General features: G+C 35.8%; 1 protein-coding gene and 1 long non-coding RNA gene across 2 annotated transcripts in view; one reads left to right on the top strand and one right to left on the bottom strand.

Annotated features, from left to right (window-relative positions):
* The window catches only part of NUA (nuclear pore anchor), a 22,820-nt gene extending 9,918 nt beyond the window's left edge, over nucleotides 1–12,902 (top strand). Inside the window, exons 21-49 of the mRNA XM_011014552.1 lie at nucleotides 474–576; nucleotides 702–836; nucleotides 917–1,015; nucleotides 1,094–1,135; nucleotides 1,225–1,278; nucleotides 1,605–1,784; nucleotides 1,916–1,963; nucleotides 2,258–2,308; nucleotides 2,970–3,053; nucleotides 3,155–3,229; nucleotides 3,329–3,513; nucleotides 3,599–3,701; nucleotides 3,941–4,057; nucleotides 4,853–4,945; nucleotides 5,262–5,420; nucleotides 5,504–5,557; nucleotides 6,835–6,948; nucleotides 7,148–7,225; nucleotides 7,346–7,495; nucleotides 7,573–7,644; nucleotides 8,911–9,066; nucleotides 9,160–9,213; nucleotides 9,372–9,459; nucleotides 9,546–9,619; nucleotides 9,703–9,831; nucleotides 10,371–10,475; nucleotides 10,973–11,150; nucleotides 11,276–12,737; nucleotides 12,815–12,902. Of these exons, the coding sequence (XP_011012854.1) occupies nucleotides 474–576; nucleotides 702–836; nucleotides 917–1,015; nucleotides 1,094–1,135; nucleotides 1,225–1,278; nucleotides 1,605–1,784; nucleotides 1,916–1,963; nucleotides 2,258–2,308; nucleotides 2,970–3,053; nucleotides 3,155–3,229; nucleotides 3,329–3,513; nucleotides 3,599–3,701; nucleotides 3,941–4,057; nucleotides 4,853–4,945; nucleotides 5,262–5,420; nucleotides 5,504–5,557; nucleotides 6,835–6,948; nucleotides 7,148–7,225; nucleotides 7,346–7,495; nucleotides 7,573–7,644; nucleotides 8,911–9,066; nucleotides 9,160–9,213; nucleotides 9,372–9,459; nucleotides 9,546–9,619; nucleotides 9,703–9,831; nucleotides 10,371–10,475; nucleotides 10,973–11,150; nucleotides 11,276–12,645 (4,150 nt within the window). The 3' untranslated portion in view covers nucleotides 12,646–12,737; nucleotides 12,815–12,902. The remainder of the gene's footprint in view (nucleotides 1–473; nucleotides 577–701; nucleotides 837–916; nucleotides 1,016–1,093; nucleotides 1,136–1,224; nucleotides 1,279–1,604; nucleotides 1,785–1,915; nucleotides 1,964–2,257; nucleotides 2,309–2,969; nucleotides 3,054–3,154; nucleotides 3,230–3,328; nucleotides 3,514–3,598; nucleotides 3,702–3,940; nucleotides 4,058–4,852; nucleotides 4,946–5,261; nucleotides 5,421–5,503; nucleotides 5,558–6,834; nucleotides 6,949–7,147; nucleotides 7,226–7,345; nucleotides 7,496–7,572; nucleotides 7,645–8,910; nucleotides 9,067–9,159; nucleotides 9,214–9,371; nucleotides 9,460–9,545; nucleotides 9,620–9,702; nucleotides 9,832–10,370; nucleotides 10,476–10,972; nucleotides 11,151–11,275; nucleotides 12,738–12,814) is intronic.
* Nucleotides 7,854–8,904, bottom strand: LOC105116938 (uncharacterized). The gene is made up of 2 exons (XR_840647.1): nucleotides 8,762–8,904; nucleotides 7,854–8,717 (listed from the first exon to the last, which is right to left on the bottom strand). It is a non-coding gene; the product is annotated as an uncharacterized LOC105116938 (long non-coding RNA).
* Nucleotides 12,903–16,010: the final 3,108 nt, after the last annotated feature.

Raw genomic sequence — 16,010 nt, 5'->3', positions numbered from 1 at the left:
ATTCCTGCTTTTCTGGGTTTCTTTGTTGGTTGTGCATACTGGAAATTCTCTGCTTGTATTTGCATCAATAACTGAAGTTTTATGTTGTGTTTATTTCTTGCCTATTCATATGGCCTTTGCTTATATTTGAAGACCATGGCCCTGGATTTTGGTGTATTTAGCAGATATTTTTTTTTATCATTATTTAATAGCCAATATTGCTGCTCTCATTAATAGTTTTTATTATAGTGTAAAAACCAATATGTCTATCTCATCTTTTATGCTCGTTCTCAAGTTACACACTCTCTCTTTCTTGCCTCCCTTTCTTAGAAACACAATAGATTATTGTTGAAACATTCTTTTCTTTTTTAAATAACTCCTAAAGGGTGTTTGCTTCGTGTTGAATGTGTTGTTTGTGAGTTTTTCTAACTTTACCCTGCTATGTCCTTTTGTATTACTTGCCACATTATTCTGTACATGTTATCTGTTGACAGGAGTGATATTATATTACTACGATCAGAACGTGACAAGATGGCTCTAGATGCTAAATTTGCTAGAGAAAGACTTGATAGTTTCATGAAAGAATTTGAACATCAGGTGAACTTTTAAATTTACTGTCAACTCCTCTATACTAGTGCTTTAAGATATGCTATTTATCCTAATTAGGACACATGTTAAAGTGTTTATTTTATGTAGTTCTGATTGCATTTTCTATGTGACAGAGAAATGAAATGAATGGTGTTCTATCAAGAAATGTGGAGTTTTCACAGTTGATAGTTGACCATCAAAGAAAGTTGCGTGAAAGTTCAGAAAATTTGGTTGCATCTGAGGAACTTTCTCGGAAGTTAAATATGGAGGTTCGAGATTTTTCATCCCAACGTTGTTGATTTTGATAATATTGAATAATTTTGAGTAATTACATGTTCCTTCTTGACAGGTGTCTGTTCTAAAGCTTGAAAAGGAGATTTTGTCAAATGCTGAAAAGAGAGCATGTGATGAAGTTCGTAGTTTGTCGGAGAGGGTTTATCGCCTTCAGGTCTGTCTGAAAAGTAACAGTCCAACTTTCGATTCTAACAATTGGTGTTTGTGTTCTAATCTTTTTGAATGTGTGCAGGCTACTTTGGACACTATTCAGAGTGCCGAGGAGGCTCGTGAGGTTGGCTGTCTTAATCGTGCATCATGTGTTCTTGTATTTTGAATTGGTTTGAGTATTATTACACCTGATTTTCTTCCTGGAAACTATAGGAAGCAAGAGCTGCTGAGAAGAGGAAACAAGAGGAGTATGTAAAAAAAATTGAGGTGTGTTTAGTTTGCAATTGATCAATGGTTTATTTTTGCAAAAGATGTGCTTGCTTCTTGTTTTCACAAAATTTCCTTGTAAACAGCTTTTTATTACTGAAAATTGTGCTGCTTTTATTTTGTCTCCCAGGTTGCTAATTTTTCTTCAGAGTTCTTTGATTTTATATGGCATTGCTTGGGTGAACATAAACTGTCTGCTAAATCATTGCTCAGACCACTCTTTGACAAACACCAATGCATAATATCAATAAAGTAGTCTTATAGTGCTGTATCGTGCTAGATAAAATGATTTAATTGGATGCTTTGCTTAAATATTATTCTTGTAGAGGGAATGGACTGAGGCCAAGAAAGAGCTGCAACAGGAGCGGGACAATGTTAGATCTCTCACATCTGACCGTGAACAGACGTTGAAGAATGCCATGAGGCAAATTGATGACATGGGGAAGGAATTGGCTAATATGTTGCATGCTGTTTCTGCTGCTGAAACTAGGGCTGCTGTTGCTGAGGTATTTATTGCTTTGCAACTTGATGCCTCAGTACTTGTTTTTCATTTCTGTACTTTAAGCTCAAATATTAACATGTTTCTTTTAATCTAATGGAGCATCATCTGATTGTCCCTTTTCTTGATATTTATCAGACCAAACTCTCCGAGCTGGAGAAGAAGATGAAAGTTTCGGATGCTAAGGTATGCCTTCCCCAGATTCTAGTTGTTTTGTTGTTTAGAATTTTTTTTTTTTATTATAAGTATCTTTGTTGAATACAATAGTTCTTCATTGATTTGTCACTTTTCTGCAATGTTGTCAATCATTTATTCTCTGATCAATGATCTGCTCTCTCTCAATAAAATATTGTTGTTTTATTCAATACGATATCAAAATGATTAAGACTGTCAGTGGTATTATTTTATAGTGTGCATTTTTCATATGCCTTTAAATCCAATTGTTTCTCTCACCCAACCTTTCACTTCATGATGATTCAGGCTGCCAGTATGGATGACAGTGGCATATCTTCTTCTATTTCAGCTACTGAGGTCAGTGGAGTTAATTATTGGTAGTTCCTATTTGACTTTTTGCTTGTGCTCGTGCATGATAATTTGATAACCAATGTTTTGTCATGTTCCACTTTAGAAGAAGGTTTTAGAGGATTGATTAACATATATTAGCTTTGTACTAAAACACATCATTGTGTACTTAAATTTTCTTCTGTCACAATTTTAGAGTCCTTTTATTTTATTTTTGGATGGCTTCATGTTTTGATGTGAAATTCTCTTCCTTATAGCTTGTATTTGTTCGATTAAGTTTTGAATCCATGGAACAATATACAACTATAGAAATGAAACACCAGCTGAATAATATTAAAGAGAGTTGGAATGTTATCATGATCCCATCCCTCTTTGATCAATTTATTGCATTTTTATGAACATGTCTAGTTCAATATGCTCTCCAAGTTTATAGTGATGCTTAATGGGTTACATACCTTTTGAATACAAGTTTAGGGCGGAATCATTTCATTTGGATATTTCTGTGTTATCAGTGCCGATATTGTTTTGGCATGTACATTGCATGTTCTTTTTGGAGGCCCACTGTCATATTCTAATTAAATGTGTTATTTGTTGATAATTAACTATTTTTTTGGAAAGTCTAGAGTATTGCTTAGTTGAACTTTTTTTTTTTTTTCCAAATGTGTGCAAGGTTGTTACGGATTTGCTTATGGCAAAGGATGAGATAAAAAAATTAAAGGAGGAAGCTCGGGCTAGCAAGGAGCACATGCTACAGGTAAAACACCTGATGACACAATAAGTCAATATTCACTTCACATAATAAGTCAATATTTTTTCAAGAAGGTTAGTAATTGCACCTTACATATTTCATTGCAGTATAAGAGTATAGCACAGGTGAATGAAACTGCTCTAAAGCAAATGGAAGATGCCCATGAAAACTTCAAGAAAGAGGTATGTCATTGTTACGCGAGCTAAGTGTTGAGTTTCTCAGCAATATCAAGTACCCAAATACATCCTCTCTAAAAATGGTGCTTTTCTAACATCCACCAGTCAGAGAAGTTAAAGGAGTCACTAGAAAATGAACTTCTTTCTCTGCGGGGGAGGATCTCAGAACTCGACAGAGAATTTAGTAAGAAGTCTGAAGAGGTGGCCTCTGCAGCTGTAGGAAAAGCTGAGGCTTTTGCTTCTGCTTTGGCAGAAATTACCTGTTTGAAGGAAGAAAACTGTAGTAAAACGTGAGATATACTCCATTGCATTTGTGTGTGTGTTTTTTTTTTGTGTAGTCCTTAAGAACTCTCTCATTAGGCCATTTGCCTGCAGCTCTCAAATTGTAGTGTTGGAATCTCAAATTTCTGCTTTGAAAGAGGATTTGGAAAAGGAGCATGAACGTTGGCGTGCTGCTCAAGCCAATTATGAAAGACAGGTTGATTTGCTAGTTTATTCTTATTTTTAGTATTTAAATTTGTGCATAAAGGACGTGAGTTCTATCCCCACTTGTAGTGTAGAATTTGGTTTTTGTTGAATTTGTGTATCTCTTAATTTTTGGAAAATGTTTCTATTTAATAAAATTATTTATAACAATCATGCCTATTATGATCAGGTGCATGGATCCTACTGAAATTCTCTTTTTTCCTGGTGTTTTTTAAACTTCTGTTTTTCTAGGTTATTCTACAATCAGAGACAATTCAGGAGTTGACGAAGACATCACAAGCTTTATCCTTGCTACAACAAGAAGCATCTGACCTTCGTAAATTGGTGGATACACAGAAAAGTGCAAATGTAATCTTTCTATTTTGTATTGTGCCTTTTTGGCTGTTTTCTGAATTAATTTTGTTTTGGATGATTTTCAATTAGCTTAGAGCTTACGATACCTGGTAGCTTTTGGATCATGTTACAATGACGTTTGCTGGTTCATTTGGCTGAAGTATCTTATCTAAGTTGCGAGTGCAGGAAAAACTTTTGAGGATTATATCCTTGTAGTTGTAACTTCCCATCTAATAACGAAGAATAAGAGTGTTTAGTATTCATGCCATGCAATATGTGGAATAGGATGTGCTAGCAAACCTTGTTGGGTGATAAATGTGTTGCAATGATTGCCAAAATGGTGACTGTAGAGATGGAGAACCAATATTTATTATATGGAAGCATTTTTTTGTGAATGGTGTGGTGGTTCAGATTGGAGTTCAGTGAGACTTCTCTGTAGAGTATGCTTTCTGTTCTAAATTTACTGACTGCACATGGTTGGGCTTGAATTTGAAAGAGAGTTGTTAAATGAAACTGAGAGAGTATGTTGAGTATGAAATTCGCTTGAGGAAGTTGTGTTTGTGCAATTTTGTGAAGTTTCTTTTGATTTCATTTATTGTTCTTAAACAACATGCTTTTTGTTTGACAAGCTTGAGATTTCAATTAGTTGCCTGCACATGCTCTGCATGTGATTGCTAGTTGTGAGAGGGTTTATATATCAATATTTCATGGTGTGTGGGATAGCCAATCATGCCTTGGGTTCTCTTGCTTCTTTTTGAAATTCTTACATTTTAAGTGATAGACTTCACAGGCTGCTTTTATAATTTGCAGGACGAGCTTAAGTCTAAGTGGGAGGTAGAGAAATCAATGATTGAAGAATCAAAAAATCAAGCAGAGAAGAAATATGATGAACTGAACGAACAGGTCTTTTCTCATTTTCCGTTGCTCTAATCTATTCTGTCTTGCTTTCTTGCTATGTAATGTCCAGTAATTTTAACTATTAGGAAATATAAGACCACTTCTCCGTGAGATTATTATTAATTGTTTTGCAATATAATACCGGTAGCTTTGATTTTGCTTGGCTGTTGGATGACAAAATTGCTTTGATGTTTACTTTTCCATTCTTGTATAAAAATAGAAACCTCTGGGTAATTTTGAGTATTTTGTATTTTGTGTATATTATAATTTTATGGTTCTTGTTGTCATGTTACTAATTTATGCCCCCATCATCATACTGTAGAACAAATTGCTGCATAGCCGGCTTGAGGCTATTCACATTCAATTGGCTGAGAAGGATCGAAATGCTGCTGGAATTTCTTCTGGAAGCAATGCTTCAGGATTAGGCAGCGATGCTGGGTTGCAGAATGTGGTTAACTATCTTCGAAGGTCAAAGGAAATAGTAAGTTTCTTTCAGATCAAGTATTATTCTTCTTCTGCACTGAAGCAAAGCAGGACTTCTCTAACTTCCTATCCCATCAACAGGCAGAAACAGAGATTTCTTTGCTAAAACAGGAAAAGCTTCGACTGCAATCACAAGTACATCTTCTCCAGTTTCTTTTATTATATTGTGGTGGTCTGAAAATGTCATAGTGCAGCATCAGGCACAAATGAAACTATGTTATATCAAATGTTAACTGATTTTCCTATGCTGTCAAAACTTTCTGCGCAATTTTTTTTGTTTTTCTTCTTATTGGTGCTTCAATGGTCCACAGCCCCAACTTGAGTTGGTCTCACTTTTTGCATGTTTGTGCTTTATACCAGATTAGTAATTTGTAAAAAGATTTGATTCTCTTATACCCATGCAATTGCTTTTTCTAATTGATTACTGATGCTCGGGTGATTGATTTTGGTTTTAAATTACTGGACTGGTCTCCCTTGTGCCAATATGGTAGGTGGTTCCACATCTTTTAAGAATGGATCTTTTGGGACCAAACTGAATAATCCTGAAGGAATCTAGACAAAACATGAGTTCCTGTAAGAATTGCATTGATATTTGTGCCTCTAGGCTAGTTGATATTTTGTTAACAACACTTTTGTGTTTCACTTTTAAGCTATTCATGTCTTAGGCATCAAAAATCTTCTCCACCAGTCATCATTGTCTTGATTGAGCTGATATTCCTCTTGGCTTGATCAGTATAGATATTAATCTTTCTTCTTGAAATTGCTTGTGAGTTTTGACTACCTTGTGAGGATGCTACTTGTGAACTGTATATTCACTATTTCTTTTTAGTATTTGTACACCGTACATGCAGTTGGCTTGACACATTTATGTAGTTATCATTTGTAACTTTGGGTAAGTATTAGCTAGGAATGCTTTTTGTTAACAAGCTCCATGTTAAGACTTAATATTTACCAATTTTTTTATGTTAGAACTTATACTGATTGTTAGAGGTACCCTTATATGTACTACACTGGACTTGCTTTTTGGACGATTACACATGCATGTAGATATCTTGGGACTATACTCTTGTATATGTTGGTACTAGCATCAATGAAAGGGGATGTTCTCCTCTAATAACATCATTTTTTTTTTTTTGCCTGAGTGACACAAAGTTCATAGCAAAATGGAAAATGTACAATTTACAAATTTGGTTGTTTTGGTTGTCAATATGCTCCACTAATCATGCCAACAATTAGACAGTGGTTTCTCAAAGTATTTCATTTAGGGGATTTTTGGATTAGAATGCCAATGATTGCTTTCTCTGTGCATGCATAGCTTTGGTATTGGGTAAAAATCTAGGTATTTTGCTCCCTACATGCCTTTGCGCTTACGGAATCTGTTTTGATTAATTTTTTTGCTTTCACTGTTATAGCTTGATGGTGCTCTGAAGGCTGCAGAAACTGCCCAGGCTTCCCTTCATACTGAGCGTGCAAATTCAAGGACACTATTATTCTCAGAGGAAGAGATAAAATCCCTTCAACTTCAGGTAATCCTTCAGATGAAATGAATATTCTGTGTTTTGAGCCTGTTGTTACTCTTTATTTTAGCAGTTTCGCTCAGAAATCAAAACTTGTCAGGTCTTTATTTGTTTACAGACTTGTTTTTAAATTTCTGTCTTCTGGTTTTGAAACATTAACTTCAAAAAACTAATTCCTTTAACTGGTCTCTCTGAAATTTCTTTCCAGGTTAGAGAATTGACCTTGCTTCGTGAAAGCAACATGCAATTGAGAGAGGAAAACAAGCACAACTTTGAGGAATGCCAGGTATTGCTCCAGATGGACTTTTGAGTTGATCATTTGCATCTCTGTGTTAATTCCTATATATTTTATATAGTTTATTGATGGCATTCACTAATTTGACACTCTTTTTTCCCTAACTGTTAGAAATTGCGTGAAGTAGCACAAAATACTAAAGCACAGTCTGACAAGCTAGAATCTCTATTGAGGGAGAGACAAATTGAGGTTGAAGCTTGTAAGAAGGAAATTGAAATGGACAAGGCGGAGAAAGATCACTTGGAAAAGAGAATGTCCGAGGTACTGCAACTTTAATTTGCTTTTGATGCCAAATTTCCTCCTTTGAATATTCTGACAACGGTATTTTTTTTTAAAAGCTACTTGACAGATGTAGAAATATTGATGTGGAAGATTACAATAGGATGAAGGATGATCTTCGACAGATGGAGGTAAATAAAGTGTTTTGTGCTTATTTGGTATTGTTCATGGCTCTTCAAGCTTGGATTTAATTGAGGCACCATCTACTGACAAACGTTGTCATGGTTTGTAGTCTTTGTTGAAGTGCTCATTTGGCACTGCATCAACTTCTGCATTTTAAGTGCTTTTCAAATTGATGGTTTTGATGTGCTCGTCAAAATTTCAAAATTTTTTTTTTAAAAAAAAAACATCATTTTAATGTATTTTCAATTGAAAAACACCCTGCACCACATCACCAAACGGCTTGAAATGATTTCAATTAATTGTTGGCTTGTATTCACCTTTAAGTATGGTGTGCTGATCTTAGTTTTTAGCTAATGATTAGAACTGCTGGTGCTTTAAGGATCAGCGTCTTGGTTGTTAGCTATGCATGTTCACTTTTATCCTTAGAAAGTGTTGAAAGAAAAGGTGGATGTCTAAACAATCACATTGGTAGTCTTACCTTGTCAAATAGGATCATTAGAAGAATCATGTTTTTCTTTGTTTTCTCTCGGGACCTTGTTGAACTACAGGAGTTGCCTTTTTGTTTTTTGATGGTAGTTAGTGAGTAGCCCGGATAAATCATTTTGAAATGGCACGTTTGATGCTAATGCAGCATAAGAAGTTGCATTTACTGGGCTACATAATTAAACAGAATATGTAATTGTGCTAGTCCAAACTGTACTTTTTGATCTGTCTGTGTACTTTTCCTCAAGAAAGGGGCAGTAAGTGATGGTGAATCTTCAATATAGCATAGGAGTGCAATCATTGTAATGAAATTTGGAGTGATGAATTAATGCCTCATCATGAGGTTTTCTGGCATTCAGGAAACATGTGAAAGCTCTTTTATCTTACAGTGCAAGTCAGGGTTGTGCTATTTATTTTAGCAAACAACTTGCTCCATTTATGGATTAGCTTGCTGGCGGCAAAATGCTCATTTTTTTTTTTCCTTTGTAGAGTTGAACTATTCTATTTTATAAATTTTTAGGAATCATAGAATCTTCCAGAAACTGTTCATCTGATTTTACTTGTTCTTGGCACCTCTTGAGTAATGCCTATTTTGTGCCTGTGATCCGGTTTCTGTATTGTTCTGTGTTAGCGCTCTTGTGCCTGTGATCCGGTTTCTGTATTGTTCTGTGTTAGCGCTCTCTAGATATAAATAGCTTTTGTAGTCCTCCTAGAATATTTCTTCTTCTCTATAATTTAAACGTCATTGCATTTGTCATTGTGTCTTATATATCCGCTTCTTTTTTTACCAGGAAAAATTGAGAGAAAAGGATGCTGAGATGGAGGGAATTAAGAATCTTGTATCCGAACAGCAGGAAAAAATACTGAAATTGGAGCAAGACCTTGCCAAGAGTGAATCAGAATTGAACCAAAGAGAGAGAAGGATAAGTGACATTTTGCAAACAGAGGTTTGTGCTCCACATGATTTGTAGCACTAGTTGTAGATCTTGCTGTGTGCATTTCCAAATCATCACACAATGCCCTCATGGTTTTACATGCAGGCTAGTCTCAGATCTGAGCTGGAGAAGCAGAAGAAGCTGTCTGTTCAGTGGAAGGTTGTGAAGTTAAATGAAAATCATCTTGCAAAGACTGACTGAATTATGAATTGTGAACATTATTTGGGATTACTCTGCTGTTTGCTATTAGTAGTTTTGTTCAAAAAGAAATTGTTGTATGATCAATAAAATGGTTGCACCATTCTGTTTTATTGTAGAAAAAATCTGAAATCTTATCGAAGGAGAAGGAAGAATTTAGCAAAGAAAAACAAGCACTCATCAAACAGATTGAGGACTTGAAACAAGGTATTTCTTTTCTCATAAAACTGTAATGTGGTAGTGTTGTCTGGCCATTACATTTGCCTAATTTTATTCTTTAACTCTTCAAATAGGTAAAAGATTGCTGGGAAATGTTACTGGCGAGCAGGTCTTGAAGGAAAAGGAGGAAAAAGAACACAGAATACAGGTTTTCAGACCCACCAACCTGTTATCTATTCCTCCCTATTTTCCATATTGCTTGTTTTGAACTTTCATGTAATGATCTTCCAGATTCTGGAGAAAACTGTCGAGAGGCTAAGAGAGGAGTTGAAAAGGGAGAAAGAGGATCTTCGGACCGAGAAGTCAAAGCGTCAGATTACAGAGAAGGCTGTTTTAGATTCCTACAAAAATGTTGAGCAGGTTATTTGTGGATTCACAACCATTTTCTTACTCTGCAATCAAGTTATTTCAGGATATGATAGTTTAACAGGGTGACAAGCTTGTAGCTAGAGCAAAAAATTGGACTTTGGGATATCTGTAACATGTTGAGAATGTCTTGGTTGTATATTTAAAATGTTGAGCAGGTTATTTGTGGATTCATCTTTCAACAACCATTTTCTTACTCTGCAATTAAGTTATTTCAGGATATGATAGTATAACAGGGTGACAAGCTTGTAGCTAGAGCGAAAAATTGGATTTTGGGATATCTGTAACATGTTGGGAATGTCTTTGTTATATATTCAGAGTAATGGCAAGAAAACCAGTTAAACTACAAATTTTTTTGACTTGCATGCTTGCAGTTCGTTTTATTTTATTTTGGAAAGCATATTTTGTTCTCAATGATCATAATTTATTAATGCCCAAAAGCATGATTTTATTTTCTAGTTGTTCTATCAACCAGAATTTTTCTATGGTCTAATTCTTCTGCAAACCATTTTTCTTTCTTTTACAAACTTTAGACGAAGACAAAGTTGGAGGATAAACTTGAGTTGCATAAGCAGGTTCTGAAGCGCATATCAGATGAACTGGAAAAGCTTAAGCATGCAGAAGGCAATCTTCCAGAGGTGAATTTTTTATATATATAAATTGATTTCTATTTCTTTCCTTTTTTTTTTACTTTACAGAGAAGGCAATCTTCCAGAGGTGAATTTTTTTTATATAAATTGATTTCTATTTTTATTTTTATTTTACTTTCCAAGTTTTGCATTTGAATGGATATATGGAAAGTGCTGCATCCATCAGTTCCACGTGATTTTTCTATTTGCTCATGTACCATGAGATGCCACTACGGGGCTTATAAATTATTTCTGATTCCTTGAAAGTGAGATTGCTGTCTTTTTCATTCTGCAGATTGCCGGGTGGCCATGATGAGAGTAGTGATATCTTTTTGGTTCACACTGAGAGAGACAGAGAGAGAGTGTGTGTGTGTGAGACTGAGTTTATGGATGAAAAATCTTACATGTTCTAGCATTCTTTTTCTCTTGTCCCTTTGGGAAGATTGGTCCATTGGTTGAGAACTTTATGCATTTGTTTTTTAATTTCGTTCTTCAATTCACTTCAGGGCACCTCTGTGGTTCAGCTTCTTTCGGGGACCATCTTGGATGATCTAGCTGCCACCTATGTATCAGCTATTGAGAACTTTGAAAGGGTAGCACTTTCTGTTTCCTCTGAACTTGGAGCTGGTGTCCAATCAGTGGAGAATCCTTTGATTCCAGATGCTTCTGCCACTGTTACTCCTGGTAATCAACTAATCATCTTCTTTGGTTTGCCTTAGACTACTAGGTGATAACTTTTAAGGTGGCAAGTTGCTTTCCTGCTTATCCCTATTTTCAGTTTGAGCATCTCTTTCTACTTTGCGTTGCAGGTCAGGCAGTTCCTTCTCAGGCTACCATCGTTTCATCAGTACCTCCTCATGCTCACTTACCTACTAAAATGGCTGAAGAGAAGGAGAGAAAAGTTCCTGTACCCAAACCCAATGTTGAAACTCGCAAGACAGGGAGGAAGCTGGTAAGACCCCGGCTTGTTAGACCTGAAGAACCTCCAAGCGATGTTGAGATGTCAGAGGTGGATGGATCTACTAGCGTGGCAAAGCTTACACCAGCTAGCGAGTCTGAAACTCAACACAATATCACACCATCTTCTCAGCCAATAGCCCGCAAGCGCCTTGCTTCATCTAGTTCTGACTTGAACGAGCAGTCCTTTAATCAAGGAGAGACTAGCTCTGATGTTCCACCACCTGTTTTGAAAAGACCGAAAGGTACTGATTCCGTGCAAGAAGGTAGTGAAGGACAAGCTGCCACTCCATCAGAGACACTGGTGACTCATCCGGTGGTGGAAGAATCAGCTGTCACTGATTTGTCTCAAGGTGAAGAGGAAGCTGTTGCAGAAAAGGAAGAGGTTGAGACTTCCGGAGAGAAAGCAGAGCCTCCAAAAGAATCTGAACAATTAGATGACACAACTCAAGTTGAACCAGAGAATGAGACAAATGAAGTTGCTGAAGAGATTTTGGATAAACCAAGTGAAAGTGGAATGGAAATTTATGATGGTTTGAAGGATCATGCTACTGCAGAAGACAACCAACAATCACCTGTGGAGTTTGAAAATGAGAGGGAAGAGGGGGAACTAGTTGCAGAAGTCGAGGAAGGCACTGATATGTCAAACATGGCAGGGAGCCCGGAAACTGGGGAAGTTCTTCCTGACACTACTCCTGTGGCTTCACCAGCTAGGATTGATGATGAAGCTATGGTTCCTGTGGGAATGGAGTCAGGTGAGATTAATTCTCCTGAGATGATCACTGATGAGAAGAATGATGAGGGTGATTTAGTTGAAGAAATTGGTGAGGGTTCCGACAAGTCAAATGATGGTGGTGACCAGATAGCTGTGGAGACTGATCAGAGTCCTGAGGCTGCTTCAGTCGCTGGAGAGAGAACAACAGCTACTGCCAATACAGAAATGGATGCATCAAAACAAGCTAGTTCCAGTGGAGCAGAGGCAGAAGAGGTTAGACAGGTATCACCTGCAAGTAACACCTCTACTGTTGTCAATTTAGCAGAGCGAGCTAGGCAGAGGGCAATGCTGAGACAGGGTGGAGGTGGAGGTGGAGCTCCTGCAGTACTTTCTTCTCCAAGCGCTAGAGGCCGTGGAAGAGTTCTACGTGGTCGAATAGCACGTGGTGCACGTGGTGGGCGTGGTGGGCGAAGTGGACGAGGACAAACTCCTGGTCAACAGGGTTAAGATCTTCCCCATATGGTTCTGTTAAACCCGTGAATACAGCCTCTTTCTTTCTTTTTTCTGGGAAATTGTTGAAGTCTCTGACTCTTCATTAGATCAAGCTCCTGGTCAACAGGGTTAAGATCTTCCCCGTATGGTTCTGTTAAACCCGTGAATACAACCTCTTCATTAAATCAAAGTAAACAGTCAATCACATTGCCCTAGGAAAATTTTGAGTGAATAGAAGGCATGTCTTTCCTGGTCCCCTTGTTCATTATTGACAAGCACTTTAATTATCAGATGACTTACCCCATATTTCGCTGAAACAAGATCGTAAAAAATTATGATCGAGTTGCATCCACATCCATAACTTGGCAAGACTCGGTCAGTGTTGGGATGTTTGTTATCTGCATTTTGTGGATTGCGGTACAGGTTCGAGGCACTGATTGTGGCATCTGTTTTACGAATGCTTTTCAAAATTCCAAGGGAGTTCAACTTTTGAGCTAGATTGTGATAGAATAATATTTTTTTTATTTTTAAAATTTTATTCTTATATGCTCCAAAACAATCTAAAAATATTTTTAAAAAAATTCAATTTTTTGTTTTTCACAGGTGATGAATAAGTGCTCCTGTTGGGGATGGCATCACGAGCCATCAAAATTTAGTGTACGGATGCATGAGCTCATTGAAAGGTGAAACTCTTTTTTTTTTTTTTTCCAGGGTATGAATTGTATACTTATTTCTTTATAAAATAAACATCAATTTCATTCGAACCACAATTTATAAGCAAATAATTAAAAAGGTTAGATAAACTAAAGTTCTTATAGACATTTACAAAACCAGTAAAATGAATTTCAATCCCATTTCACTTTTATTTGCACTGGGTTGGGTTTGAAATACTAAAGTTCTTATAGACATTTACAAAACCAGTAAAATGAATTTCAATCCCATTTCACTTTTATTTGCACTGGGTTGGGTTTGAAATGTGATAGGTGTTAAAAAATTATTTTAATTTAATAATTTAAATTATTAAATAGAATTTTAAAATAGCATTTATATTATTTTTAAATAACAAAAACCGGAAAGCATTCCAATTCAAGTTTTAGGTGCGATTAATGGCAATAATTGCATATCATCTTATATTTTCTGGTTGATTAAGACTCTTGTTTTTTATTTCTGTCTATATCTTTGTGGGTTTTTGTGCTATATAAACTATTAACTAATGATTTTTTTAATATTTCATTTGAAAAAAAAAATATAAAATGAAAAATCAAGATAGTACGTAGATTTATGAAGGGCTGCTCGGAAAAAAAGTGACCCTGTCTATCTACACATGAAATTTACAAAAGAAAAAACAAAAACTTTATAAAGTCGGTCATGGCACCCGGCCTGAACGACTTTCAAACTATTTTCTTCGAAAATTTCTGATGTTCCCGGAGGATTTAACTACAGGCCATCTGATAAAAGAAAGACCAGCTCTCTTCCCGGAACTGATAGCTAGAGGAACCAGGAGGTCTTAGATAAGCTCACAATGGCGACGTTATTATTTTTGCGATCAATAAAGCGATGTAATTACGCCATTTCTGGTGTATTAAAAAAAAAACAAGCAAAAACTCAAAAGGCAAGATGTCACGATGATAGGATTTGATACAGTATGTTGACGATCGCGGAAGGGTGATTTGGACTGGAATGTAAAGGAAGAGGGAATCAACAGCCTTCTCCTTCCTTCGTTTTGTTTTTTCCTTGGTTTCCGTGATCCAATAGGCATCCTTTCAAGCTGACGTCTTTGCGAGTTCTAGCTGATCGTTCGAAAGTCACAACAAGAAGTAGGATGTGAATTTTTTTTTAATAAATATGCGATTTTTTTCAATTTATTCTTTGATTAAAAAAATTATAATTGTAAATCAAAAAAATTATCCGTATATTTAATTAAATAAACAAATAACTACAGCGGCTAATAGATGCAAGTGAATATATTAAATAAAGTTATGTATCACAATCGAGATTTTAAAATATTTAAGGACCAAAAAGTTATAGTTTAAAAGATCGAATGACCAAAGTGGATTTTTCACCCGCCTATAAACTACCACCCTTTTCTCCTCATTTTATACTTTGACCATCCTAGTTTCAATTATGTCCCTCCTCAGTACTTTTCAATAACTCGGTGATGGATCTATGCATAAAAAGAAGCCATTGGGGAAAAATGAAGTTCAGGGACTGAACTATAAAGATATTTTATTGTGAATTATCATGCGTCTCAGTGTCTCTGCTAATCAACTAGGGAGGCCCTCGTCCTCGTTTTGAAAACCTTGACTATTTTTCTCACGTGAAGGATATAATTACTAAGAGTGTAAGGATACTTTCCTTCCTTCTTTTTTTTTAAGTGATAAACTAATTACGAGTTTTTGGATGAATGAGAGAGAGGGAGGAGGATTTATATTTTAGATTCATTACCAGCAGGGGAGCTGGTCGATCCTCGTATGTATTCAGTCCGGGTCGGAGGGTCTGTGGAGATCAGAAATTTTCATGGTTATCCAGTTCGATGGTTCGGTGTTAGCAGAGCCTGACACGTGCAGGATATTGTAGAGGTCAAACGTGGCAGTTCATGCTCTCCTAATAATAGAAACATCGAGATAAATGGAAAGGCCCTTCTTTTATTTTTATTTTTTTTCATGGAATAAATGGATGACTGGCAAGACTTGCACACTAAGCAAACTGGATAGTGCCGTTTTTGATTTTATCTTCTTCTAGTATCCTCCTCTTGTCTTGTCCTCTGTGTTTTTTTTTTTAAATAAAAAAAAAAGTCAAAAATCAAACAAGAAAACACGTTGCCAGTTTGAAGCTTCTCTCTCTCTCCCTCCCTTTTTTGTCTGCGAGCTCGAAAATCTTATTGAGCGCAAACTGCAGAAATATCTCCGACTATCTAGCTGGTGTCGATGGTGGCTCTAAATAGTATTTTTTTAATCAATTTTATTCACGAATAATTTTTATTTTTCAATTACAATTCCTTGAAAAATTTCTTATAAATTAACATTATTTTCTCGTAGAGAAGAAGGACGACGATATGCGGGGGATCAATGATGATAGAATATAGAATAAAATGTTAATTGATGATTTTGAAGTTTAGGAGATAATATGGATATAAAAACATGTAGTGAAGTATTGTTATTGTAATTACTTTTTAAAATATTTTTTGTTTTAAGATATATTAAAAAAATTTTAAAAAAATTATTAATATATCAAAACATTTTAAAAAGATATATAAAAAAAGAACCAGGGTACCCATATAATGTCATCTTTTTAATCTATTGTTCAAGCCTTCATACTAATGAGTACTTCTATATATATATATATATATATATATATATATATATATAAATGATTCACAG

The sequence above is a fragment of the Populus euphratica genome, unplaced genomic scaffold (assembly GCF_000495115.2).
Source record: "Populus euphratica unplaced genomic scaffold, PopEup_1.0 scaffold1.1, whole genome shotgun sequence".
Lineage (NCBI taxonomy): Eukaryota > Viridiplantae > Streptophyta > Magnoliopsida > Malpighiales > Salicaceae > Populus > Populus euphratica.
Note: the sequence above shows the minus strand (reverse complement) of the source record. Positions and strands in the feature narration are given on the sequence as shown.